General features: G+C 38.4%; 1 protein-coding gene across 33 annotated transcripts in view; it reads left to right on the forward strand.

The window, feature by feature from the left end:
* Nucleotides 1-18,206, forward strand: part of Appl (amyloid-beta-like protein) — a 452,148-nt gene extending 433,942 nt beyond the window's left edge. For 18 of the 33 annotated variants that reach the window (XM_073974890.1, XM_073974880.1, XM_073974887.1 and 15 more), the window contains exons 7-11: nucleotides 11,789-11,938; nucleotides 12,109-12,728; nucleotides 12,794-12,938; nucleotides 12,999-13,187; nucleotides 17,443-18,206. In XM_073974890.1, coding sequence (XP_073830991.1) covers nucleotides 11,789-11,938; nucleotides 12,109-12,728; nucleotides 12,794-12,938; nucleotides 12,999-13,187; nucleotides 17,443-17,550 — 1,212 coding nt within the window. In that variant the 3' untranslated portion in view covers nucleotides 17,551-18,206. The remainder of the gene's footprint in view (nucleotides 1-11,788; nucleotides 11,939-12,108; nucleotides 12,729-12,793; nucleotides 12,939-12,998; nucleotides 13,188-17,442) is intronic. The other 15 variants (XM_073974891.1, XM_073974906.1, XM_073974909.1 and 12 more) reach the window with 1 other exon arrangement.
* Nucleotides 18,207-19,344: the final 1,138 nt, after the last annotated feature.

Genomic DNA, 19,344 nt, shown 5'->3' on the forward strand with positions numbered 1-19,344 from the left:
AATATAGCCCATATTCGATCTTGATCTATATCTGGTAGATATATTAGGATTTGTAAAGTATGGACCAAATCGGTCACTCCCTTGAAGAGTTATAGTGAGCAAAATTTTTCCGAACATTTTTGAACCTTTGTGGGTGAGGTACCAGAAGGAGTGGACCGATATGGCTTATTTTCTGACTTAAACTATGTTTGGACAAAATATTACGGAGGCCAAATTTTGGACCAAATCGGTTGATCCGTTCGAGAATTGTCTTGCGCTCTAACCACTACACACGGTGTCATAGGGGTTTGTTTGCATCTTTCAGGCTATTTTCTTAGGAAGTATGGACTTGCCCTTAATAAAACTTATACCATCGTATAGGGGGCAGTAAATACAATTTGCTACAACAAAAATCAAAGAGATTCGAGAGGTGGCCCTAAACCGAACTTTTCCCAAATTTTGTGTGGGAGGTACCCGAAGGAGTGGACCGATTGAGTCAGTATTATAACCTCATCTATGTCTGGTGGAAAGTTCACGATGTGCAAAGTATATATATATATCGTGCGTACAAATTTTCCTTACATTTTCGAACTTTTGTGGGGAAGGTACCGGAAGGACCCATCTTCGAACTTAAACTACGTTTGGACAAATTTTGGACCGAATCGGTTGATCCGTTCGAGAGTTATCGTGCACTCCAGCCAGCCAGACAGACAGATGGACGGACATTGCTAAATCGCCTCCAAATTGTCTGAAACACATTTCGTCCAAACATACTTGGGGTCTAAAACCATTACTTCGATGAGGCACATATTTCCCGTATGAAAGTGTATATACCCGTGAATGATTTTTAAATTTTGTAGTTGTTTTAAAGCAAACACAAAGCCAATATTGCCATGGATATCAATATTGTATTTCGTTCGCAATCATTTTCTTTCGACATAGTGAAACAGGCTCTTAATTCAACAATTGAAGGTTGTTAACGAAAATTATTTGATTTTCCAGTGAAAATTAAATAAATATGAGTAACAAAGTGTTCTTACTACACCATGGTGTTCCCCCTACTAGATGGATGCACCGCTTTTTGCTGGGATTTGATACCTTTAAAATAAAAAATAATGTCTTCACAAACTACAAAATAAGTAGAGAGCGGAATTTTATGCAACCCCTATTTTTGGTCCGATTCATGTCAAATTTTGGGACTGGGCTTATTTTTGGCTTCTAATTACATTGCAATCGAAACATATGACATATGCAAAATTTATGCATTTTACATATTTTCTTATGCTACAAATATTTCAATAATAGGTACAAAAATATTTGTGTGTACAATTTTTCTGTTTAAAATTCTCTTCAGGCAAGTCAATAAAATAGAGAAATGTATTCTAACAGTCACAAGCTTCAAAATATTGAAAATTGAGAGTTATCGTTCTATGGGGGCTATATGAAGGCCTGAACCTAAACCGACAAATTTTAGGTGGAAAGTTTTTTATCCCCAAGGAAGACTTAATACCAAATTTTAGCCATTTCGGAGGGATATTGAGGGCATAACCTTCAAAATACAAGAAATCCGGAGGTACCGTTCTATGGGGGCTATAAGAAGACGTGGACCTATACCGACAAATTTCAGGTGGAAAGTTTTATACCCACAACGAAGACAAAATGCCAAATTTCAGTCATTTCGGTGGGATATTGAGGCCACAACCTTCAAAATACCGAAAATCGGGACGTACCGTTCTATGGGGGCTATATGAAGACGTGGACCCATGCCAACAAATTTTAGGTGGAATGTTTTATGCCCCAACGAAGACTAAATACCAATTTTCAGTCATTTCGGTGGGATGTTGAGGCTACAACTTTCAAAATACCGAATATCGGTAGGTACCGTTCTATGGGGGCTATATGAAGACATGGACCTATGTGGACGTATTTCAGTTGTAAAGTTGCATACCCCTAACGAAGACTTAATACCAAATTTCAGCCATTTCGGTGGGATATTTAAACCACAAATCCTTGAATATATTTTTGCATATGGTTTTGCATATGCTCATTTTATGCAGATATGTAAAAATATGTCAAAATGTACACGATAGGCATAATATGCAAAAAATTTCTGGACCTTATTAGTTTTATTTTGTAATAAAACGCGTTTCTGTCTAATCAGATTTTCCCTAAACATTCGAACTTAAATCACCTGATCAAACTTGCAAATTCTTACAAAAAATTCTCCCACATTTCCAAAATTCTCTCGCGTTTCTCCCTTAATTCTTTGTTATCGAACAGCATTTTGTAAAAGTTTGTACAAATTTGTACAAACTTTTGGGTTATTGAGCAGACCTAAAATATTGACTTTTCAAGTTTTACCTTTAACTAAAAAGTCGTCTTTTCGATCTTCCGATTGGGATTAAAGTCGACTAAAATCGATCTAAGAATTGTTTTGATTGTTACTGTTGTTGTTATAAAGGTTATGGGTAGGGGAATTTAATGTCGACTAATCGATTATCCCTATCCCTCTTCTCTAATTTATAAAAAGTAACAGGAGTTTAATAGGCCCTGTAAATAAATTATATCGTTAAAATAAGAACCCCAACGAGTTACCACTGTAAAAAATTACGTCTGTATGAGGTTTTTGGTATTAAAAACCATGGTGTAAGAAAGAAGGTGATACAATAATAGCAACCTATGTCTTTCATTTGCTGTCAAAACATATTTTTAATCAAAAATAAATAACAAATTTTTCGCTTCTATAAAAAATATTTGTGTGCAACATCTTTGTTTAAGCTTCGCGAATAATATTTTAACGTTTTCTTCGCCTTGATTAAAAACAAAGCAATTACATATATGTAATTTATACACATTTTTAAAAGGATTCAAGACCAGTCTAAAATGGATTTATTCGCAAATTTGTGAGGACCTTAGTGTACCTCTTCCAATGAGTGTGTCCAATTATTCCACTGATACATAAAAAACAATTTAGAGTATGTTTCTGGTACTTTAGGTCAATTATCCATGGAAGTACGTGATAAACAATAACAAAATGATGTCATTTTAATAGGAAGCACAAGGTCTGTGGTAAAAATTGAAGAACTATACGAGACTTCACCTTGAAGTACATTTATACGAGAGGTATCAGAGTGAGCCATCCACCAAATATTCGACTGATATATCAAAAGGTGGCTACTGCCATTATAAAAAAGAACATCCAAAGAAACGAAAATATCAATATCAACTCCAAATTATTTGAAATTAGAGTTGTGTGTCGTTCAATGAACGAACTAGTTCAAAGGAGCGGTTCCGTGAAACGAACGAACGAAATAATATACAATCATTTATTCGTTTATATAGTTCAATTTTATTATCTCGTTCATTTAACTCACCTCGTTCATTTAACTCACCTCGTTCATTTAACTCCTCGCGTCCATACAACTCTTCTAGTTTATTCGGTTGAACGAGTGAATTGGAATATGGTTCCTTCAGGTCATTTTAATTAATATTCGCTCTATCTCACTCTCTTACATTAAAAAAAATTAATGTAGAAGAATGAACGATGAAACGATTTCATGCATTTAGTCACGTTCTCTTTTTAAAATCATTACGTAGGTAAATTAAAATATAACAAACATCATATGTGTCGATCGAACTGTTTTTATATTAATTATTTTCAAATATAAATATTTTTCCCATAGTGATTTGAAAACGAATAAATATACGAAACATTTCTTCTTTTACTAATAAAAAGGATATTGATGATGAGAAGAAGATAACTGTCAGACACACTTTAACAGATTCTCCTTTTAAATCTTTTTTAAAGTATCTGTTACTTCTTTAACTGATCGACCTATTATGTCAATGTCATCGGCGTAATCAAGTAATATGTGGCTATTGGTGTATATTGTGTCATTTCTTTTAACATCTGCATCTATTATAACATTTTCCAGCAGAATGTGACACACGAAATACTGTCCCCTTGTCAGAAACATTTTTGTTACTTAACACTTTGGAGAGGTTCTTCCTATTTTAACTGAGCCGAATGAGTTTTGCGGGGATTCCAAATTCAGACATGGATTTTAATACCTTTGAGCGTAGGGGACAAAAAGTGGTAGGTGTCGATCTGCATCTCTTGGGTCTTCTCCAGGATTTGCCGCAGGGTGAATATCTGGTCTGTGGTGAACTTGCCAGGTCTAAAGCTGCATTGGTATGACCCATTAATTCTGTTCCCCATAGATGTTACTCGTTCGAATAATATCCTTGACACTATCTCGTTGGCAACAGGGAGAAGTCTTATGCTCCAGTATTTAGAGCATACAATTTTATCTCCTTTCTTGGTTCTTTATCTCCTTTCTCTGGTTCCAATAGCCGGGTACGCGTTCTTCCTGCCAGATGGTGCTAACTCAGGCTTCGAACAGCTCAGCTGATAAGCCATCGGCTCCTGCTGCCTTATTATTCTTTAACCGGTTTATTGCTGTCTGTATACCTAATACAATCTTGTGAGATTGGATCTGTGGTATCTTAGTTGGATAGTATTGGATACCAACACTTCGGAAAAATGCTCTTACCAGCGCAGTATTAAATGTATCCTAGAAATGTATCCTCTTACATTTTCCCGATGCCTCTGCCGTGCGCTACACGTTGCTACTGTTTGTAGAGTAGCCCTATATGCCGCATTTTTCTCATCGTCAGCAACACGACACTCCTGGCCATACCATGGGTTCCTTGGTGAAGGTCTTTGGTATTCAAGTGTGGATTTTGTGGCGTTTGCTTGGAAATGGCAATACTCTGATTAAGCAATTGGGTCAGTTGAGTGGAAAATGCTATGGCTATCTGTTCTGATTGCAGCTTACCAATATCCAACTTCCATGTTGTGTCTGTTCGTACTTCATTTGCTACGTTTAATCGGGTACGTATGTACCTTTGCTGCAACACGTTCGATGAATGTCTTCCATCTATCACAACGTGATCAATTAGATCTTGTTTTTGGTCTTATGGCAACCAGGTGCCCTTATGAATGTCGAGATGTTTAAATCAGATACTGCTTACCACCATGTTTCGTCAGATGTTTCACTGTGGAGACTGAAGTTTGTGACAGTTGGGCCAATGATATTCTTTTTCCAATTTAAATCGCCTAGACTTTAATGCCATGTTTTTTCAATCTCCCGTGAAATATATCTTTGGTCTATTCGTCCCTATTTGCAGTGGGGGCTCAAATAAAACTAATTTTGAAAAATTAACTTTTATCCGAAATGTAGCAAATCTTTCATTCACAGGGTTGAAACTGGAGACCAGATGTTTTAACCGCCGACTTACTACAAATCCGCAACCGAACAGTGTGCCAACTTTTGGGTGCTGTTGTAAAGTTTTTCCCAATCTATCCTATTTTTCTGTATGGCAGTAATATCGGTGTTGTACTTTGCGAGTACATCCGTCAGCGTTAGACTGCAACTTCTTAAATAAAATATTACGGAGGCCAAATTTTGGACCAAATCGGTTGATCCGTTCGAGAATTGTCTTGCGCTCTAACCACTACACACGGTGTCATAGGGGTTTGTTTGCATCTTTCAGGCTATTTTCTTAGGAAGTATGGACTTGCCCTTAATAAAACTTATACCATCGTATAGGGGGCAGTAAATACAATTTGCTACAACAAAAATCAAAGAGATTCGAGAGGTGGCCCTAAACCGAACTTTTCCCAAATTTTGTGTGGGAGGTACCCGAAGGAGTGGACCGATTGAGTCAGTATTATAACCTCATCTATGTCTGGTGGAAAGTTCACGATGTGCAAAGTATATATATATATCGTGCGTACAAATTTTCCTTACATTTTCGAACTTTTGTGGGGAAGGTACCGGAAGGACCCATCTTCGAACTTAAACTACGTTTGGACAAATTTTGGACCGAATCGGTTGATCCGTTCGAGAGTTATCGTGCACTCCAGCCAGCCAGACAGACAGATGGACGGACATTGCTAAATCGCCTCCAAATTGTCTGAAACACATTTCGTCCAAACATACTTGGGGTCTAAAACCATTACTTCGATGAGGCACATATTTCCCGTATGAAAGTGTATATACCCGTGAATGATTTTTAAATTTTGTAGTTGTTTTAAAGCAAACACAAAGCCAATATTGCCATGGATATCAATATTGTATTTCGTTCGCAATCATTTTCTTTCGACATAGTGAAACAGGCTCTTAATTCAACAATTGAAGGTTGTTAACGAAAATTATTTGATTTTCCAGTGAAAATTAAATAAATATGAGTAACAAAGTGTTCTTACTACACCATGGTGTTCCCCCTACTAGATGGATGCACCGCTTTTTGCTGGGATTTGATACCTTTAAAATAAAAAATAATGTCTTCACAAACTACAAAATAAGTAGAGAGCGGAATTTTATGCAACCCCTATTTTTGGTCCGATTCATGTCAAATTTTGGGACTGGGCTTATTTTTGGCTTCTAATTACATTGCAATCGAAACATATGACATATGCAAAATTTATGCATTTTACATATTTTCTTATGCTACAAATATTTCAATAATAGGTACAAAAATATTTGTGTGTACAATTTTTCTGTTTAAAATTCTCTTCAGGCAAGTCAATAAAATAGAGAAATGTATTCTAACAGTCACAAGCTTCAAAATATTGAAAATTGAGAGTTATCGTTCTATGGGGGCTATATGAAGGCCTGAACCTAAACCGACAAATTTTAGGTGGAAAGTTTTTTATCCCCAAGGAAGACTTAATACCAAATTTTAGCCATTTCGGAGGGATATTGAGGGCATAACCTTCAAAATACAAGAAATCCGGAGGTACCGTTCTATGGGGGCTATAAGAAGACGTGGACCTATACCGACAAATTTCAGGTGGAAAGTTTTATACCCACAACGAAGACAAAATGCCAAATTTCAGTCATTTCGGTGGGATATTGAGGCCACAACCTTCAAAATACCGAAAATCGGGACGTACCGTTCTATGGGGGCTATATGAAGACGTGGACCCATGCCAACAAATTTTAGGTGGAATGTTTTATGCCCCAACGAAGACTAAATACCAATTTTCAGTCATTTCGGTGGGATGTTGAGGCTACAACTTTCAAAATACCGAATATCGGTAGGTACCGTTCTATGGGGGCTATATGAAGACATGGACCTATGTGGACGTATTTCAGTTGTAAAGTTGCATACCCCTAACGAAGACTTAATACCAAATTTCAGCCATTTCGGTGGGATATTTAAACCACAAATCCTTGAATATATTTTTGCATATGGTTTTGCATATGCTCATTTTATGCAGATATGTAAAAATATGTCAAAATGTACACGATAGGCATAATATGCAAAAAATTTCTGGACCTTATTAGTTTTATTTTGTAATAAAACGCGTTTCTGTCTAATCAGATTTTCCCTAAACATTCGAACTTAAATCACCTGATCAAACTTGCAAATTCTTACAAAAAATTCTCCCACATTTCCAAAATTCTCTCGCGTTTCTCCCTTAATTCTTTGTTATCGAACAGCATTTTGTAAAAGTTTGTACAAATTTGTACAAACTTTTGGGTTATTGAGCAGACCTAAAATATTGACTTTTCAAGTTTTACCTTTAACTAAAAAGTCGTCTTTTCGATCTTCCGATTGGGATTAAAGTCGACTAAAATCGATCTAAGAATTGTTTTGATTGTTACTGTTGTTGTTATAAAGGTTATGGGTAGGGGAATTTAATGTCGACTAATCGATTATCCCTATCCCTCTTCTCTAATTTATAAAAAGTAACAGGAGTTTAATAGGCCCTGTAAATAAATTATATCGTTAAAATAAGAACCCCAACGAGTTACCACTGTAAAAAATTACGTCTGTATGAGGTTTTTGGTATTAAAAACCATGGTGTAAGAAAGAAGGTGATACAATAATAGCAACCTATGTCTTTCATTTGCTGTCAAAACATATTTTTAATCAAAAATAAATAACAAATTTTTCGCTTCTATAAAAAATATTTGTGTGCAACATCTTTGTTTAAGCTTCGCGAATAATATTTTAACGTTTTCTTCGCCTTGATTAAAAACAAAGCAATTACATATATGTAATTTATACACATTTTTAAAAGGATTCAAGACCAGTCTAAAATGGATTTATTCGCAAATTTGTGAGGACCTTAGTGTACCTCTTCCAATGAGTGTGTCCAATTATTCCACTGATACATAAAAAACAATTTAGAGTATGTTTCTGGTACTTTAGGTCAATTATCCATGGAAGTACGTGATAAACAATAACAAAATGATGTCATTTTAATAGGAAGCACAAGGTCTGTGGTAAAAATTGAAGAACTATACGAGACTTCACCTTGAAGTACATTTATACGAGAGGTATCAGAGTGAGCCATCCACCAAATATTCGACTGATATATCAAAAGGTGGCTACTGCCATTATAAAAAAGAACATCCAAAGAAACGAAAATATCAATATCAACTCCAAATTATTTGAAATTAGAGTTGTGTGTCGTTCAATGAACGAACTAGTTCAAAGGAGCGGTTCCGTGAAACGAACGAACGAAATAATATACAATCATTTATTCGTTTATATAGTTCAATTTTATTATCTCGTTCATTTAACTCACCTCGTTCATTTAACTCACCTCGTTCATTTAACTCCTCGCGTCCATACAACTCTTCTAGTTTATTCGGTTGAACGAGTGAATTGGAATATGGTTCCTTCAGGTCATTTTAATTAATATTCGCTCTATCTCACTCTCTTACATTAAAAAAAATTAATGTAGAAGAATGAACGATGAAACGATTTCATGCATTTAGTCACGTTCTCTTTTTAAAATCATTACGTAGGTAAATTAAAATATAACAAACATCATATGTGTCGATCGAACTGTTTTTATATTAATTATTTTCAAATATAAATATTTTTCCCATAGTGATTTGAAAACGAATAAATATACGAAACATTTCTTCTTTTACTAATAAAAAGGATATTGATGATGAGAAGAAGATAACTGTCAGACACACTTTAACAGATTCTCCTTTTAAATCTTTTTTAAAGTATCTGTTACTTCTTTAACTGATCGACCTATTATGTCAATGTCATCGGCGTAATCAAGTAATATGTGGCTATTGGTGTATATTGTGTCATTTCTTTTAACATCTGCATCTATTATAACATTTTCCAGCAGAATGTGACACACGAAATACTGTCCCCTTGTCAGAAACATTTTTGTTACTTAACACTTTGGAGAGGTTCTTCCTATTTTAACTGAGCCGAATGAGTTTTGCGGGGATTCCAAATTCAGACATGGATTTTAATACCTTTGAGCGTAGGGGACAAAAAGTGGTAGGTGTCGATCTGCATCTCTTGGGTCTTCTCCAGGATTTGCCGCAGGGTGAATATCTGGTCTGTGGTGAACTTGCCAGGTCTAAAGCTGCATTGGTATGACCCATTAATTCTGTTCCCCATAGATGTTACTCGTTCGAATAATATCCTTGACACTATCTCGTTGGCAACAGGGAGAAGTCTTATGCTCCAGTATTTAGAGCATACAATTTTATCTCCTTTCTTGGTTCTTTATCTCCTTTCTCTGGTTCCAATAGCCGGGTACGCGTTCTTCCTGCCAGATGGTGCTAACTCAGGCTTCGAACAGCTCAGCTGATAAGCCATCGGCTCCTGCTGCCTTATTATTCTTTAACCGGTTTATTGCTGTCTGTATACCTAATACAATCTTGTGAGATTGGATCTGTGGTATCTTAGTTGGATAGTATTGGATACCAACACTTCGGAAAAATGCTCTTACCAGCGCAGTATTAAATGTATCCTAGAAATGTATCCTCTTACATTTTCCCGATGCCTCTGCCGTGCGCTACACGTTGCTACTGTTTGTAGAGTAGCCCTATATGCCGCATTTTTCTCATCGTCAGCAGCACGACACTCCTGGCCATACCATGGGTTCCTTGGTGAAGGTCTTTGGTATTCAAGTGTGGATTTTGTGGCGTTTGCTTGGAAATGGCAATACTCTGATTAAGCAATTGGGTCAGTTGAGTGGAAAATGCTATGGCTATCTGTTCTGATTGCAGCTTACCAATATCCAACTTCCATGTTGTGTCTGTTCGTACTTCATTTGCTACGTTTAATCGGGTACGTATGTACCTTTGCTGCAACACGTTCGATGAATGTCTTCCATCTATCACAACGTGATCAATTAGATCTTGTTTTTGGTCTTATGGCAACCAGGTGCCCTTATGAATGTCGAGATGTTTAAATCAGATACTGCTTACCACCATGTTTCGTCAGATGTTTCACTGTGGAGACTGAAGTTTGTGACAGTTGGGCCAATGATATTCTTTTTCCAATTTAAATCGCCTAGACTTTAATGCCATGTTTTTTCAATCTCCCGTGAAATATATCTTTGGTCTATTCGTCCCTATTTGCAGTGGGGGCTCAAATAAAACTAATTTTGAAAAATTAACTTTTATCCGAAATGTAGCAAATCTTTCATTCACAGGGTTGAAACTGGAGACCAGATGTTTTAACCGCCGACTTACTACAAATCCGCAACCGAACAGTGTGCCAACTTTTGGGTGCTGTTGTAAAGTTTTTCCCAATCTATCCTATTTTTCTGTATGGCAGTAATATCGGTGTTGTACTTTGCGAGTACATCCGTCAGCGTTAGACTGCAACTTCTTAAATAGAGTCCGAATTGGTCCTTAAAGGCCGTTAACTTTAGAGGGGATTTGTCTTTCTTTTTTCATAACAAGATGTTTTTTGTAGGGGTGGGTTTTCAGACCAACCTCCAACCCAACAACATGTTAGGTCACTACCTTTAACGGTTTTAACGGCAGCTCCCAAGGTGACACTACGGGGATTTCAGTGTCCACTTTAGAAGGAAAAGGGACCAAGTCCCCTACGTGAAACGTGGTCTTCAAATACCTACATAAAATGATTTCTAATATATCAGATGATCGATCTTAACCATCCGTGAAACGTTGAATAATAAGTGATGTTTAGTACTTCGATAGACTCCTAATTTTTTCAATGTCCCTCCAAGGTCATATTAGCTCAACTCGAAAGAAGAGTAGAGATCTATGCCTTCTATGTACAAGAGGATAAGGCTTTAATGTACTCAGGTAATCCTATTAACATTTTCATTGGTTTTTCTCTGATATCACCATGATCCAAATGTTCTTTTTATGAAGAAATGTGTCACCTAAAACCCATAGAAGGACCCTGCATCTAGCTTTAGTCAATCACCACGGAGTACAAAAAGATTTCAATTCATGTTGATTCTGTTCGATAATATCGCAAAGGCCTTCACTCACTTTTACGCAATTTCAAATCACACATTCACTTACAAGTGCAATTTATTTCACATCAAATCCTTTTTTCTTTTGTTAAAACTTAACACCACCACTCTGTCACTTTTAAACACACCTTGGTCCACTTCAAATGCAAATTTTCACAACATAATTCTGCATGATAGAGGTAACCAACCAACCCTACCCAGAGGCTTAAAATATCAACCTGCTAACCTGCACTGTAGATATGCCAAAAACATTTTATCTTCTTTGTTAGAGATTTAGGCTTTAAATTTTTCGCTTAATTAGTTGAATAACACACCGAATACTAATCCAAACATCATCAGATCCAAAAACATGCAATATTAATTTGTAGCTGCAAAAAAAAAAACAAGAAAAAATCCAAATCTAAATATCACCCAGTCAAGTCATTGAATCCGAAAATCAGATGAATGCCAACATCATCATTCTGATACTCTTTCTCTCTTAAATGTGCAATATATCTTTATATGGGAATGTAATTTTAGACTTCTGTTCAGGCACTCGAAGAAGAAGGCAATGCTGAGAAACATCAATTGGCCGCCATGCACCAGCAGCGAGTTCTTGCCCACATCAATCAGCGCAAACGTGAAGCCATGACCTGCTATACTCAGGCCTTGACTGAGCAACCACCAAATGTAAGTAGAGAAAAAGAGGAAATTTCGGGATGTCAAAAAAAAAAATTGGGTCGATTAATCAGTTTTAAAATCTGGCTTAATCTGGTTATAATCTTAGATCTAGTGAAACTTTGCTGCCGAAAGAGAATGGCTATAATAACCATATAATAATTTTTTTCTCTTTCCTTTAGGCTCACCATGTCGAGAAATGCTTACAGAAACTTTTGCGTGCTCTCCACAAAGATCGTGCCCATGCCTTGGCCCACTATCGCCACTTGTTGAACTCTGGCGGTGCTGGTGGTTTGGAAGCTGCTGCCTCGGAAAGACCACGCACCTTGGAACGGCTCATTGATATCGATCGTGCTGTCAATCAATCTATGACCATGCTCAAACGTTATCCCGAGTTGTCCAACAAGATTTCCCAACTAATGAACGATTACATTTTGGCTTTACGCAGCAAAGATGATATTCCCGGCTCTTCTTTGGGCATGAGCGAGGAGGCTGAAGCTGCCATTTTGGATAAATATCGCATTGAAATTGAACGTAAGGTTGCCGAAAAGGAACGTTTGCGTTTGGCCGAAAAACAACGCAAGGAACAAAGAGCCGCTGAACGTGAAAAGTTGCGCGAGGAGAAATTGCGTTTGGAAGCCAAAAAAGTCGATGATATGGTTAAGGCTGAACAAGACTCCCAGGCAGCCTTCACCAGTGAGGAATCAAAGACTAGCAAAGATGAGGCCATGGTCGATCCCACAAAAATGGCTCACAGTGATAAGGATTCAGCAGCAGAAGAATATGTTGAAGCCACACTCAGGTAAGGATGACCTTTAAACTGTCCAACCTCTTGTATGATAAAATGTTTTGTTTTTAATTTATTAGCACCAAAACACAAACCATCGTGCCCACCGTGGATGATGACGCCATTCAGCGTACTGTTGAAGAAGTTGCTGCTGCCGTTGCCCATCAGGAAGCTGAACCCCCTAACCAGCATTTCATGTCGCACGATTTGGGCCATCGCGAATCGGTATTTCGTGTACGCTTTCTGTACCCCTATTTACCTAAAGCATATCCTTTTTCTTTACAGAGCTTCTCTCTGCGCAGAGAAATCTCTCATTCATCATCTGCGCATGCGAATAAGGAGGGACGTAATGTCTACTTTACTTTGTCATTTGCTGGCATTGCTCTTATGGCTGCCATCTTTGTGGGCATTGCTGTGGCCAAATGGAGAACAGCACGTTCACCACATGCGCAAGGTTTTATTGAAGTTGATCAGGTAAGTTGATCAGTGAGCACTATCTAGTTTCTTCTCTTCGTAGTTATGCTCTTTCTAAAAATAGCTTATATAGTTCTGAAGGAAAAAATAAAAAAAAAATCGTAACTAACCCAGCCCCATTTTACCGTTTCCATGGGCGATTGGGTAGAGCGGATCACTGTGGTAATTCTCCAGTTAACAACACAATGTTGTCAATATCTACTTTAGAGGGGGTTTAAGTCCGAAAAATTGCAATATAAAGACAATAAAATCCGTTGCCCTATCACTCCTCAATAGCGTTGGGCAACCTAGTTCATGGAGCGGATCGATCTTTCTCGTTACTTTTTTTTGCAAAAGGAACCAGCTTCTTAATATAGTTCCGAGTTTCTATTAATCGTTCATTTTATTTTCATCATTCGGATCTTCGACGACGAACGAGGAAGGCACGTACGCGGGAGTCAGCTTCAGCATAAAAGCGACATGATAAATGCTGACGGCACGTATGTTGATGAAAGCTTTACCGCAGCAATGACACGATGAATGTTGACGCACGTAGGTTCATGGTAGCTTCATCGCAGCACCGGCACATAGGTTAATGGTATTTGTAGCGCAGCTGCGGTCCCATATACGTTGATGTCTCGCCTTAAAGCCAAGGGCTTGTTTTACAACTTCACTTGACCCAAACGGCAATACAACCAAAACACACGTATTGCAACCTTAACCCCACTCCACCAAGCACAAAAAATCCCATGGCAGCGGGTTCTCTCATACCTGATTGACCCGGAACCACACAACATCAGTGTTCCGGCCAGCGGCTGCCACCTTAGTGTACATGTGCTTGTATTTGTTTCGTTTTTCTGTGTTGGGAGCAACATACCCCGGAATGCCTGCTCCGGATTCTTTTGGTCCGTGTCGGGACAGAGGAAAACCCAGGACCAATATATTTGTGCTCGGTTTGTCACATCCACATCTTCAACCATATCCAATCTTCGTTGAGATGCAATAGATGTCAGGAGTGGGTGCATCTAAGGGGTAGGTCTGGAGTTGTCCACGCGAGGAATTACGACAGGGACTTTGTTGCTGCATGCTGCGCGAACACAGGCCCCAGTGAGTCTCTAATGACCCGTACATGGAAAGTATAGGGGTAGCAGTCAGGTGTGGAACTGCCGAGATAGAGTTTCTGAACGTATACATCCCGCCGTGATTTAGCTGTATCTCAGATTACAAGCCTAACATTAGGAAGCTTTTGGAAGGTCATAATCGTCTGATCTTGAGGACGCTCCTACCAGAATTAGAAGAGAGTGTCACAGTTCGCCAGACATAACCATCGTGTCACCGGTTCTGACAAATGACGTTACCTGGTAACCCGTCATTTCCCTTGGATCAGACCATCTCCCCATAATTGTTTCTATAAGCATACCACCCGATTTCATCACCTCTGAACACCGCACATTCGTTCATCATAAGAAAGCTGATTGGTAGGGTTTCAGAGAGTTCACCAATCACCGCTTCAGAGAACTGCCCAATACTTCTGATGTTCACATAGCGGAAAGAACGTTCCGAGACATCATCACTGCTGCAGCCGCTCGCCATATACATGCTAGTCGAATACCCGAAGTAAGACCAAACTTCCCAGCAGAGGCGACGGAATTAGCAAATGAGCGTGATGAGCTTCGTCGAACCAACCCCGACGACCCCAGAGTCAGGGAGCTGACACTGGAAGTTAACAGGCTGGTAGGCGAGCATAAGCGGAACAAGTGGTTAAATCATCTGAAGAGTTGCAACTTTGGAGCCGGTATAGGTGAATTGTGGGCAACGGTTAAGTCACTCTCGAACCCCGGAAGGAGGGAGGATAGGACCTCAGTCACGTTTGGAGACGTTACGTTGACTGAACCGAAGAGGTGCGCAAGTTATTTCAATCGACAGTTTGTCGAGCACCCTGGGAGTGACAGGGCGAAGAAAAGAGTACTACGTCATTTCCTGTCGAAGATGAACCACCACAGTATACAATGGATGATGTTGCGAATGCCATCAGGAACCCTAAATCATAGCGTTGGCCCTGATGGAATCTCGATGGTAATGCTGAAGCAGCTGGATGAACCGCGTGTGGGGTATCTCACTAAAGTTCTCAACCTGTCGCTAGCCACCCTCATTGTTCCCGAAGTCTGGAAAATGGGCAGGGTGGTCCCGCTACTGAAGCCAGGCAAGGATGTCAGCAAAAGTGAATCGTACAGGCCGATTTGGCTTTTGTCCCTTGAGGCCTTCGTCCTCGAGTTCTTAACCACGATAGACCGTGTGATGGAACTGACTTGACTTATCAAAAGCCTTTGATACTGTCAGTAACTCCACGCTATTTGAGGACATTGAGCAGACAACCCTCCAGCCAAGTCTGAAACGTTGGATAATCAATTATATGTGTGGACGCCAGTCGTACGTGGAATTCAGGAACAAGAAGTCCAAACCCCGTAGAGTGAAACAGGGAGTTCCCCAAGGTGGGGTGAAATCTCCGTAACTATTTAACCTCTATCACTCCTGTACACCGCCCCCTCCAGACGGCATTGACATCGTAAGGTATGCGAATGATTGTACGATCCTGGCGTCAGGTACCTACCCTGATGACATCTGTGACAGACTGAACTCCTATTTAGGAATATGCAAATATCCGCCACTAAATCTACGGCCACTCTGTTCACCACATGGATGGCGAAGTATACTTAAAAGAGAGTTGAATGTCATGGTCTATGGTAGCAGAATTCTGACCACAAACTGCCCCGAAATTCTAGGGGTCACAATCGACACCACGTTCACGTCGCCCGTGCATGCCGCAGCTATCTGCGACAATGTGAAATGTAGAAACAAGGTCCTCAAGTCCCTAGCTGGCAGCACTTGAGGTGCAGATAAAGAAACCTTGTTGACCACATATAACGCGATAGGACGGTCTGTGGTAAGCTATGCGGCGCCGGTTTGGTACCCGAATTTAGTTGCCTCCTCAGGTCTTCAGTGGACCATCTGCATGAGGAGGCAAAGATTCTTCCAGTACAACAACACAATGAGATGCTTTCGTTGCAGTACTTGCTCGGGTGTTACCGTGAGAGCCATCCCAATCGCCATCTGCTGGCTAGGCCCGACATACCCAGCCATATTAGGAAGGATATTCATGCTCTAGAGAGAGAGGTCCAACAATATAGGAGAGAACTCCTGGATTAACAGGCATATCAGGCAGGTCTGAATAGCATTTACACGGACGCAGTTGCTAAGGCCATGAGCAAATACATCTATCGCATCTGAGGAGCGTCAGCTGCCACGACAAACCAGAGTAGTTTTGGCTCAACTACGCTCAATATTCCGAGCAGTAGCCTAAATTCTTATTGGGCGGGTATAGGTCGCGCCGTGCAAAACATCTGCCCAGTATGCGGCATGGGCCCGCATGACACGCTGCACCTTTTCAACTGCCCTGCCAAACCTAGTCATCTAACTCCAGTGGATCTGTGGTTACATCGCATGGAAACAGCCACTTTCCCGGAACTGGAGATACACCCAGAGCCAGATTGAGTAGAAGAACGAACACACAATAATAAACACTGTTACAACAACAACCAAGCAGAAACTACAACTAAACTACTTTTACACAAGCCAAGGCAACGTTTGACCCTGCAACCGTCCACAAACAACTGTCCCGATTGTCTCTGCAGCACCTCCTTTTATCAGAGCTCCGAATACTCGCTCAAATTCGCTCGAATTCCACTCGCAAGTGAAACTCTTCTCGACTTCGAGCAAGTTGATGGGGGAAACTTGCCCCCTCCTCCAACACCAAACAAAAACTTATCCCAACCCAAAATAAACTTGCCCCACAACCACCAAAAATATTGCACCCAAAAAAAATTACCACATCCCCCCAAATTTTCACTCGCGAGTGAATCGGAGCTCAGCCTTTTATACGTGCTGGTGTCTGGCCGTCGTTTCAATCAGTTTTTATCGGCATACTAAATATTAGCTAATTGACGTTAGGAGTTCCCCATCACTGTATGTTAGCTTCCTGTCGTACCACTAAGGGACGTAGTGGAAAAATAGTTTCGAGTACCCACAACTATTGGACTTTACAACTATATGAACGAAAGGAACTACATAAACGAAAGATCTGGATATAGTTCCTTGCCCGGAGTAGTTCTTTAGAACTAGTTAGTTTCGGAATTATACAACTCTACTCCTCAAATATAAAATATCAGTTCCTTTTGTACCAATTAAATTATAATATATTTATTTTCTTCTTTTGCAGAATGCCGCCGCCCATCATCCTGTTGTTCCCGAAGAGAAAATCGTGCCGAGTATGCAAATCAATGGCTACGAAAATCCCACTTACAAATATTTTGAAGTAAAAGAGTAAACAACAACAACATGTGCAGTAACAACAAAAAAGAACACAAACAGCAACAAAAACACACTTAATTACTTATAATTAAAACAAAACAACAACAAATTATTCAGATGAATATTTGAAGAAGAAAGAAAAAAGTAATGAATCCCAAGAACTTTTTATGAAAACAAAGTCTTACAATAATAACCCCCTCTTCCCAGGCTCTGAACCCCCTCAAAACAACAGCAATAGGATATGTTAATGTAAACTAACAGAGGACTGCTGCTGTTAAGTAAACATTTACACACATACAATACACACTAATATATACAGCAACAAAAACAATAAAAAGAAGCGAAAATTTGATATTTGAAAGCTAAGCAATTTCAGAAATCTAATTCCCAAAACAACACAATAATTCTCATTCACTCCATAAACAACCAACCACAAACATCTTCTTCAACATCAAAGTTACAAAGCCATGCCATGACAACATTTCAAGAAATAAAAAGCTAAATTAAAGACAAGTGGAAAAATTAATAATTTTTTCAAATAAACCACAACAACAACAAAGATATTTTCTTTTACTAACATTAAACGTCGTTCTTGTTTAGAGAGATACTAAGAAAAACAAAACCAAAAAACAAAGTATCATTGATTGTGTGTAATGCAAAACAAAAAATAAATCTCGTATAAAGAAAAACCTAGTTTTAAGTCTACAAAACTTAATGTAAAACAAAGAAAAAATATTATTATTAATTATAAAAATTAATTATTATTTCCCACAGAGACAAGAAAAGTAAGAAAGGAAGAAGAAAAAGACGTCTTTTAGAGTGTAACAAAAATAAATGAAAAAAAAAAAAATCAGCAATGTAGAGTCGTGAGTCCAAAGTCTTTCAAGAAAGCTGTGGTCTTATAACTCTTCTCTACAGCCCTGCTGAGAATTTTACTTTCACCTTTCTTCTACCTTTACAAGGACTCTTTTACCACTGTTTTCTTTTCCAATTCCTTCTTACTTTTTTCTTTAACAAAAAACCAAATCCAAATGCAAATAAAACATTCCCCCAGAAATAAAAACTATATTTAAACTAATAAAAAAAAATAAAGAAAAACATTAACGAGCAGCTTACTACTCAAAACGCTTTTAAGCTATGAAAAGACAAAAAATGAAATGAAAACAAAACATACCAGAATTACTATTCTAGTCAACTAAAATTAAAAAAAAAAAAAACAAAATACAAATCATTAATAAAAGAACATTAAAACAAATTAAACTCTGAAATACCAAAGCATAACAAGAACAACAACAATACGCTATAATATGAACTTTTGAACCCTTCCAGTGTTTCGATTTGTTGGAAAACGTCCGATGGGAGGGCCAAAAGTTCTGATGACAAAAAAGAAAATCAAAACACAAAACTTTAGTCAACTGAAAACTTAGTAAGAAAAATGGGTTTCATTTAATTTTATTTTTAAAAGAGGGACAATGGAGTTGACATCAGTGGTGGTCAACATGCGTGCTGCAACACTTCTGCCTGTGTTGATGTTAGCCAAGCGACTATCAGAGGTGTTTGATCTCAAATTACATAAATGTAAGTTAAGTTCGCATTAACAGGAAAAAAATTGATAATCATTTTCGATAAAAAAAACAAATATCCAATCAAATTTTGATTGAGTTTTTTGTCGATAAACAAATTGTCATATTTACAAACGTGTTTATCAAACATTTTCCCAAACATTTTAAGATTTTTGCACGTGCTTTTGTAGTTCACGTAGTTATGGATTCAAAGTAATATCAGTTCAAAACAAGTTCAACTTAAGTGA

Source organism: Musca autumnalis, unplaced genomic scaffold (genome assembly GCF_047663935.1).
Source record: "Musca autumnalis isolate F117 unplaced genomic scaffold, ASM4766393v1 scaffold_3, whole genome shotgun sequence".
Lineage (NCBI taxonomy): Eukaryota > Metazoa > Arthropoda > Insecta > Diptera > Muscidae > Musca > Musca autumnalis.